The 9,575-nt window shown below is 44.4% G+C and overlaps 2 protein-coding genes across 3 annotated transcripts; one reads left to right on the forward strand and one right to left on the reverse strand.

Moving 5' to 3' along the window:
- The first annotated feature begins 6,093 nt into the window (after positions 1-6,093).
- ndufa6 (NADH:ubiquinone oxidoreductase subunit A6) lies at positions 6,094-7,501 on the forward strand. Its single transcript, XM_083649687.1, has 3 exons — positions 6,094-6,242; positions 6,919-7,034; positions 7,272-7,501. Exons 1-3 carry the CDS (start codon positions 6,104-6,106, stop codon positions 7,401-7,403), a joined length of 387 nt encoding a protein of 128 aa, XP_083505813.1. The 5' UTR covers positions 6,094-6,103; the 3' UTR covers positions 7,404-7,501.
- A 650-nt stretch (positions 7,502-8,151) lies between these two features.
- smdt1a (single-pass membrane protein with aspartate-rich tail 1a) lies at positions 8,152-9,535 on the reverse strand (the record flags this gene model as incomplete). Of its 2 annotated transcripts, none has more annotated exons than XM_083649690.1 (3): positions 8,152-8,333; positions 8,781-8,921; positions 9,380-9,535. In XM_083649690.1, 2 exons carry the CDS (start codon positions 9,533-9,535, stop codon positions 8,784-8,786), a joined length of 294 nt encoding a protein of 97 aa, XP_083505816.1. In that variant the 3' UTR covers positions 8,152-8,333; positions 8,781-8,783. The 2 variants fall into 2 exon arrangements, with proteins under 2 accessions (XP_083505816.1, XP_083505817.1); XM_083649691.1 differs by having other exon boundaries at positions 8,757-8,921.
- Positions 9,536-9,575: the final 40 nt, after the last annotated feature.

Genomic DNA, 9,575 nt, shown 5'->3' on the forward strand with positions numbered 1-9,575 from the left:
CGTACATAGACTTGCCTGTGACTCTGACTCCCAAGCCATCTAAATCAGTGACGTATGTACAAGTGTCACAGAAACATTTCAAAGCCACATATTGAGAAGAGTTCATAGCTTCTCGACGTCTGGGTTAGAAAGCTCGACGCTGCTCATAAATGCCTCTTTTAATCTGAAGTCTGTGCTGGTGATATTTTTTCCGGGTTAGAGCTCTCAGCCGTCACAGCGCCACTCTGGCCAAAGGCTCGGTAAAAAATATCACCAGCACAGACTTCAGATGACAAGAGGCATTTATGAGCAGCGTTGAGCTTTCTAACCCCGATGTCGAGAAGCTATGAACTCTTCTTCTCAATATGTGGCTTTGAAATGTTTCTGTGACACTTGTAAATACGTCTGTATCGCTGATTTAGACGGCTTGGGAGTCAGAGTGACAGGCAAGTCTATGTACGGAGACTCTTGTAGGGTAGCAGTCTACACAGAAAGAGGAGAAACGGTGCTACTGACGGCCCTGCCTTGTCACGCCCCTCCTCAGTCTTACTGGTCCCCTCTGACCGGCTCCTCCTCCAACAAACATCTCCACCAGCTTTACCACCATGAGCTTCCTCAACTCCATGCAAAGGCACCTTGACTAACACCATTTACCACCTGCACAAAGACTGCCCACCAGACAAACATATAAAATATATATATACACACACTCACAGACGACGTGCTGACGAATGAGAAAAGCAGACGAGCACCCAAATATGTTAGGAACCGGCCTCGGGGAACCGGACCGCAACACAAAAGTGCCCCCACTCTTCCCACTCCCAAGGATGATCAGCCAAACCACCATCACAAGTTCACAAGTAGCAGGCTTAGTTTCAGAGCACAGCATGGCCCCAACACAACTAACCAATCAAACTAATCCCCAACCTTAAATTTACCTAAGAAAAGAAAATGGATTAAATGAGACACAGCTCTTACCTATAAGCTCCTACAAAATAAACATGAGAAAATGTTACAAAAAACTAAAGGGCTTCTCCCCCTACTTTCTGCTACTTGGGTAAGTGTTATTTACAGTGTACAAAAGTGTAGATCTGGAAGGTAACTATTTACAGTTTAGACTGCACAGGTCTACCAAGATAAAGACACATCTTAATAAAGTTCTGCAGAACTACTAAAGTAGGTCTACACACAGTTCCTACCTGACAGAGCACAGCAGCCATCATCGTTGGGAATGAGGAGAGCAAGGGGCGACAGGATGGCATCAGCTGGCTTAAATGCTCTCCACCAGCCAATCAGCCAGCAGCAATCTGACACCTGACCAGGCCAATTAGGATGAACACCACCTGCATCTCATTTCTCAATCACACACACACAGAAGAAAAAAGGAATGATGAACACATGAGAGAAATATACAAGGACTGAATGTGAACATTAGCTTCTGTAGCTAATTGAGTTTATAATGACTCAGAGCTTGGGACACCTTGTATATTAGCCTGTATTATCCCATACATGTAAAAAGCAGCTGTGATGGCAAAAATTAGGCTTACAACATATACAGTATATAAAATATGTGACTGTGTGTGTGTTTTGTACATGATTAGTTCATTAACTATGGGCTTAATTATAAATGAGTTATGACTGAACGTTACTATAAAGCACACATGGGCAACATACGGCCCCCTGTGTGGCCCGCGATGGAATTGCAATTTTTTTTTTTTTTTTTTTTTTTTTACAGTGCACCTGAACGCAACATGCAAGATACCCGCTGAATAAGTCTCCAAATGTTCATGTCATTCTGGCCAATATTCTTCTGTTATAGCATTTCAGTCTGGAATATGGAATCCTTCAATAATCTTTATGACTAAAAGGCCAAAGGTAATCTCATGTGTAAGAAATGGCTGTTCTACATTGAGGTAGAAATTTAAATAATTAACTTGTTGGTTTTGGATTTATTTAGCTTCAAGAGTGCATGTTCGTGTGACCCTCAACACAGGCTTTGAGAATCCCGGCCACTTACTGATACTTATGCTTAAATTAACCCACTCATATTCTGGTTTGTTTCAAGAAAAACATTTCGGATAGTGGAAATTCTAATTGGCTGGTAACTTTAAAATCTAGCAGCCATATTGGCAGGTGGTGAAAAAAGTTAATTCCAAGCCCTGCAGGGAGAGTGTGGTGACATAGGAGTGAGTGAGAAAAGGATCAAATATTGGTGGTTAAGACTGAATAATGACATCACAACTGTTAATTTAAAATGAGTTATTCCTCTAAACCTGGCTTCAAATGCCCCAATTTTTTCGCGCTGGCGCCGTTCAGCCCTCAGCAAAATCTGGTAGCGAGGACTTTTTTTGTGGCCCTCTCTATCATCAAAGTTGCCCATCCCTGGGTTACGGCATGACAATATTTGTTCGGCCCCCGGCAACAATCTGGATTTCTCATGTGGCCCCCCATGAAAAATAGTTGCCCACCCCTGTGTTAGAGGGTACACACAGGAGAATACTGTCACAGAGGACTAAGAGATGATTTACCTTTGATGATAGAGAGGGCCACAAAAAAATGTCCTCGTTACCAGATTTTGCTGAGGGCTGAACGGCGCCAGCACGAAAAATTTGGGGCATTTGAAGCCAGGTTTAGAGGAATAACTCATTTTCAATTAACAATTGTGATGTCATTATTCAGTCTTAACCACCAATATTTGATCCTTTTCCTCACTCACTCCTATGTCACCACCTGCTCTCCCTGCAGGGCTTGAAATTAACTTTTTTCACCACCTGCCAATATGGCTGCAAGATTTTAAAGTTACCAGCCAATAGACCCTTCTCACGGGGGCCATTTTGTGTCGAAATCACAGGGTAAACACAGGTGCAGGCAAAACACTAATGAGGGTTTCCAACTTCCAATCATGGAAATTGGAAACCCTCATTAGTGTGCTGCTTGCACCTGTGTTTACCCTGTGATTTCGACACAAAATGGCCCCCGTGAGAAGGGTCTATTAGAATTTCCACTAGCCGAAATGTTTTTCTTGAAATAAACCGGAATATGAGTGGGTTAATTTAAGCATAAGTATCAGTAAGTGGCCCGGGATTCTCAAAGCCTGTGTTGTGGGTCACACAAGAACAAAAATGCACTCTTGAAGCTAAATAAATCCAAAACCAACAAGTTAATTATTTAAATTTCTACTTCAATGTAGAACAGTCATTTCTTACACATGAGATTACTTTTAGCCTTTTAGTCATAAATATTATTGAAAGATATTCCATATTTCAGACTGAAATGCTATAACAGAAGAGTATTGCCCAGAATGACATGAACATTTGGACACTTATTCAGCGGGTATATTGCATGGTGCGTTCAAGTGCACTGTAAAAAAAAAAAAAAAAAAAAAAATTGGCAATTCCATCGCGGGCCACACAGGGGCCGTATGTTGCCCATGTATGCAATACAGACTTATCAGATAACCTATAAGGCACATTAGCAGCTCGTTCTATCTCACACTGTGCACTGTCATGGTGGCCTTGCAGGGCTCAGAGTTGCCTTCAAAACCCGCGTCAACACAGATGCAGACGCAGGTTCACATAGTTACATATTTACTTTACTTTACTTTACTTTATTTCATTTGGCAGACGCCTTTCTCCAAAGCGACGTACATACAGAAAATAACAACCATAAGATCATGTAACATACATAGTGGAAAGCAGAGATAAGGAAAAAGATAAATACAATAAAAGCCAAAGAACAAACAAACAGACAGTTGTAGGTCCGTGGGCAGCATGTAAGGGTGATGGAGAGGGAAGGTTTAGGGGGAGGTGAAATGGAGAGAAAAGAGATGAGTTTTTAGCCGATTGCGGAAGATGGGGAGAGATTCGGATGTCCTGACCAAGGGGGGGAGCTCGTTCCACCATTTGGGGGCGAGACAGGAAAAGAGGCGAGATTGAGAGCGGCCCTTGAGCCCGCGAAGCAAGGGGGGGGGCGAGACGGCTTGCGCTAGTGGAGGGGCGGAGGGAGCGGTGGGAGGGTTGGAACGTGACCAAGGGTTGAAGGTATTGGGGGGCAGTTGAGTGGACAGCTCTGTATGTGAGGACAAGGGTTTTGAATTTAATGCGTGACAGGATGGGGAGCCAGTGGAGGTCATGGAGGAGGGGGGTGACGTGGGAGAATTTGGGTTGGTTGAAAACAAGGCGGGCAGCAGAATTCTGGATGAGTTGAAGGGGTTGGATTGCAGAGGAGGGGAGACCGGCTAGAAGAACATTGCAGTAGTCAAGACGAGATAAAACCATGGCTTGGACTAAAATTTGGGTTGCTTCTGAGGTTAAAAAAGGGCGGATCTTTCTGATGTTAAAGAGGGAGAATCTGCAGGAACGTGCCGTTGCTGTAATGTGGGCAGAGAAGGATAGTTGGTTGTCGATGGTGATTCCGAGATTTTTGGCAGATTGGGAGGGGAGGACGGTGGTGTTGTCGATGGATAGGGACAGATCGGATAGGGGGGAGTCGTTGCAGGGGAAGAAGAGAAGTTCGGTTTTGTCGGGGTTGAGTTTGAGATGGTGAGAAGACATCCAGTTGCTAATATCTTTGAGGCAGGCAGAGATACGGGAAGAGATATTAGAGTCCGAGGGGGGGAAGGAGAGATAGAGTTGTGTGTCGTCTGCGTAGGAGTGATAGGAGAACCTGTGAGAGGAAATGACGTGACCCAAAGATCTCATGTAAAGAAGAAAGAGGAAAGGACCTAAGACAGAACCCTGGGGGACACCCGTGGTGAGAGTGCAGGGGTCCGAAAGAGTTCCTCTCCAGAGGACCTGAAAAGAGCGAGTAGATAGGTAGGAGGAAAACCATGAAAGTGCAGAGCCGGTGATACCAAGGTCGGATAGGGTGGAAAGTAGAATTTGGTGGTTGATGGTGTCAAAAGCGGCGGACAGATCGAGAAGTATGAGTATGAGATATTTCATTCCATTCTTAAATTCCATTCCACATAAACAGACAGCTTATGTCGTTTTGGCCGTGAGTGGAGCACAGTGACACGATCACTCAGAGATGTGGCCTTGCTGGACTTCTGTCTTGGCTACAGTACAGCCCTCCTCAACTGCCTTGCTTCTGTGAGCTGGTCAAAACAGCTTGTGAAGAGATGCAAGATATGTGAGAATGCTAGAGATATGTAAGAATACAGTATAAAACCTTTGACTGTATGTCATTCTCCAGCTCCTGAACTGGAAACAAGCAAGCTTTTCCAGGGAGCCAGTCTATGCAAATGGTAACCTATTTGCAAAGATGTACGTTTGGCTGAATATAATTCTGTTAGACAACTTTCCTGGACTCCTGGCTTCATTATTTTAATGTCTGGTCACCTGTCTCATCATTTTGGCTAGAGACACTGTCTGATCATGCGGATGAGGAATGGTGTTATTGATAGCAATACCATTTCTACAACAGATAACCTTCCACGTAATGTGACATAACAGCAAATTTATTTTCTGTAGCTGTTGACATATGTCAACAGCTACAGAAAATAAATTTAATCCAATATAATAATCATTTTATTTGTAGTGCACTCTTCAGTCAGAAAGAATCTCAGTGCTACAGAGTTAAAAACATCACAAGCAATAGTACATTTGACAATAGTTAAAAGCTAACACGAGAAGGCCTTCCTAAATAAAAAGGTTTTACTTTGACTGAAAGAGTCCAGGGTCTGTGCTGCCCTATATAGAGGTGTGCAATGTGTCCTATTTGGGTTCCATCCCCCAGACCCTAACCCAAAACCTAACCTCTCCCACCCCCACGCCTAAACCTAACCTCCCCCAGACCCTAACCCAAAACCTAACCTCTCCCACCCCCCACGCCTAAACCTAAGGTCGGCATTGCGGGTGGTCGGCATAGCGGGTGGACACCTCCTATTTGTCCAGTGTAGTAAATCATTTCTGGAAATTATATTATGGATCCTTGAAAAGTCGTGGAAATGTTTTAAAATGTTGTACATGAAAATGTGTGGGGACCCTGTTAGAGGCTACACCAGATTTTATATTGTCTCCACCTATGCTCTAGCCTGAACTCTAGGTGGCAGCACTATCTCTTCCAACAACATTAACTTCTCATGTAGTCACACCATCGAAGAAGTACAAAGGAAACAACAGTCATGGCGTCCGCAGCGGCGAGCCGAGCGGTGACTGGTGCTACAAAAGTCGTTAAACCGCTTTTAAGCCGCGACCTGGACGAGGCCAAGCGCAGGGTGCGCGAGCTGTACCGGGCCTGGTACCGAGAGGTCCCCAACACAGGTGCGTCGAGCTGCTGTCGCACGTGAACGGTGCACAGAAAGCAGCGACAGCGTCAAGGTCGCGTCTGTTGCTAGCCTCACCGGCTAGCTCATCTTGCATTATCATTTGTTCTTCAACCCGATACTGTGTTTAACAAATCTACCAGTATCTAACGTTACTGTATCTTGTTCTTAAAGTAACTAGCTATGTTTGCCCAACCAGATCCGTGGATAAACTGAAGTGTGACTATGTTTTGGTGTCAGTCAGATTAACGTTAGCATAATGTATTATTATTATGACGGCAACGTTGTCAGACGCACGCATGAGGAGCAACCTAACGAACTTGTTTTGACAGTTTTTTCTGTGGGTTTATGCCTTGAGTTGGCACGTCAGACTTTTTTTTTTACGAGGCAGAGATTGCGAAAGAAAACATTGACACCTGACATCGTTCGTGGAATACACATACATGTTTCTTTCACTTCTACAGTATAAGTCACTGTCATCATTTAATTTGTTCTGACAGGGGGATGCCATCCTCCTTCAACCCCCCTAATCGCTCCCTGGCCTGGATAATACAATAACCCAGTGTAGCGGTGTACCTTTGTAAATAATGTGAAGAAGGTGTTAAGGGTAATGAATGATGATGTGCTGGAAAGTGGAAACTAACAGAGTGACATCACACGTCTTTTCCTTGCAGTGGCAACATTTCAGCTGGACATCACAGCACGTCAGGGGAGAGACAAAGTGAGGGAGATGTTCCACAAAAACAAGCATGTCACCGACCCACGAGTGATCGACATGTTAGTCATCAAGGTAGAAACTTGTTCACCGCACCACTAGTATGAAGTCTGCTTTTCGAATATGTTGCTCATGCAAACATAAAGGTACCTGTCATTTGTGCCACTGCTCCTCAAAGATTGCTCATACCTGAAATGTTTCCAATATATTTCGCGGATGGAAATAGACTTAGCTGATGGATGTAGGCTGTTATTGTAGAGTCACGTTATTTGTAATTAAATGTTCTCCCTTTGGGTGTTGTTTAATTTCCAGGGGAAGCTGGAGCTCCAGGAAACGATCCACGTCTGGAAGCAGAAGACTCACATCATGCGCTATTTCCACGAGACCGAGACACCTCGCCCCACTGACTTCCTGTCTAAATTCTATCATGGTCATGACCCCTGAACTCTTGTGTCTGCTCGCTTACCTCTGACCCATCTCTGCTTGTGTCCAGTGTGGCAGATTTTCCCCTTAACTGTAAATACACACACTCAAATACCTAAGGTTGTACCTAGTGATCATTTATTACAATTCAAAACTTTGGGGTTTTAGCTTAAGGTTGATTTATTGTAGGGCGCTTGAAATTTTTGATAAGTGTGTGTCACTGGACAGAAATAAGAGTTGCACAACATTTATAATTTATGCTTCGCTGAAATGTGTCAGTCACCTCCACCTTAACCATGATCCGGCCCGTCCCGCCCCACTCCTCCCAGCTACAGTGATGCTTCACTCCAAGGAGGAACAGTACTGTAGCATTTTCACCTTCCTGATGTACATGAAAATCTGTGGGGACCCTGTTAGAGGCTACACCAGATTGTATATTGTCTCCACCTATGCTCTAGTCTAGTCTGTGTTTTTGTGACCTGCCATGAAACAGATGTCGCTATAGACATCTGTCAAGCGACAGTTTCAAATGTGTTTAGTGACGAAGGAGGAATTTGGTCTTTAGGATGGTCTGCTCTTAGCATTTTCCAGGCCCACTCACAACCTGTGGGTTTATTATTTCTTCAGTGTCCTATTGAAAATATGTTTTATCTGGGTGGTGGTTCATACAAACAAAATCTTATTTTTGCTTCATGAATCAAATTACAATTACTTTGTTCTGCCATTTGCAATTGACATTCACTTTTATTAAGACTTATCAATGCTTAAAAATACAGTACTACAAGATCACCAGACTGGGACATCACAGTCTCTTCTGTAGTGGGTCAGCTAAAAACAGTTAAAACCCTGAATCCAAGGCAGGTAGAGGTGGCTGAAGAACACAGAGGGAACTGCAGGAAGGCATACAGTAGATGAGTGAAACATCATTGATTTGTCTGTTCACAAGGTGATCTGTGGAGGAAAGTAGAGGGTGAATGGTGACTGTTATATAAGATATCACTATTTACCCTTGGGCAAATTCAGGAATTTAAGATTTTGTGTGTTTTTCTTTTCTTTTCTTATGAAACATTTTTCATTTTGACCGATTTTAAGTAGCATATCCTGCGCTCCCAAAAAACCCACAAACTATTTCTTAATCCTAACTCTGGAACCAGTTTGACAGCAGTTATAAAAATCACTCATGGAAGCATACATGGTTGCTGTAGGACTTCTAGGTCCTGTGATGTAACATTGGACCCCCCACCCCCAGTGCCCCGCCCCCTTCAGTCAGTAGAGTATCACCTTTCCTGCTTCAAGACCTCTTTCCCCCACATTCTTATTCGACATACTAGACTGAGCATGTGTGTGTATGTCACAACTGAACCACATTGGTACCTGATAACCAGAAAGCATACAGACCCTTCAGTCATCATCGTCATCGTCCTCAGGGATGAAGATGTCATGCTCCTCCAGCAGCGCAGCAAAGTTCTTGCTGATCCGAGTCCCCACATACAAGAAGGGCACCACTACCAGCCCGATCCGGACCAGACCGAGGGAGGTCTGCTCCCCAGCATCACACCCCCAACCATAGAGACAACTGAGTTAGTTCATGGAAAGAAGTCTCGCCATGGTCGTGTTGTACATTTGTGAGAAAGACCCCAACAGCTGTTTTATGCCTTTTACATCTTGTTGTAGTCTATTGCAGTGGTTCTCAACATGGGGTCTGGGGACCACCAGGGGTCCCCAGCAAATTGATGAATTGTTAGGATTTTGATTTAAATCATAGCTTCACTGTTATTTCTCTAGGCTACCTACAATACAGAGTTACTGGACAAAATCATGTCTATCAATGAAAAATATTCTCATCAAATGGGGGGGGGGCTCCGTGGCCCTATTAATGTGGACTACACTAGGGTATATGTTACCATATGTGGTGCCTCTAATGAGCTCCTCTTCCCTCTTGTTTACTTCGTCAACCGGTCGTCCTTTTCGACCGCACAAATTGAGCACTCACTCACCTTCTTGGGTTTGGGCAGCATGGCACCGGACTGCTTGCACACAGCTGTCCGGCACGGCGTCACGGTGCAGGCTGGCCCGTGTGAGGGGGTCCGCTGGGGAAGGCGAGCGCTTCTAAACGTCAACAGCCCGGCCAGGCGACCCAGGGCCGACGCCATGTTTGCAGCAATGCGGAAAACTGAGGTAATCTTGTGATTG

This window comes from Poromitra crassiceps, assembly GCF_964638095.1.
Source record: "Poromitra crassiceps genome assembly, chromosome: 13".
In the NCBI taxonomy this organism is placed as follows: domain Eukaryota; kingdom Metazoa; phylum Chordata; class Actinopteri; order Beryciformes; family Melamphaidae; genus Poromitra; species Poromitra crassiceps.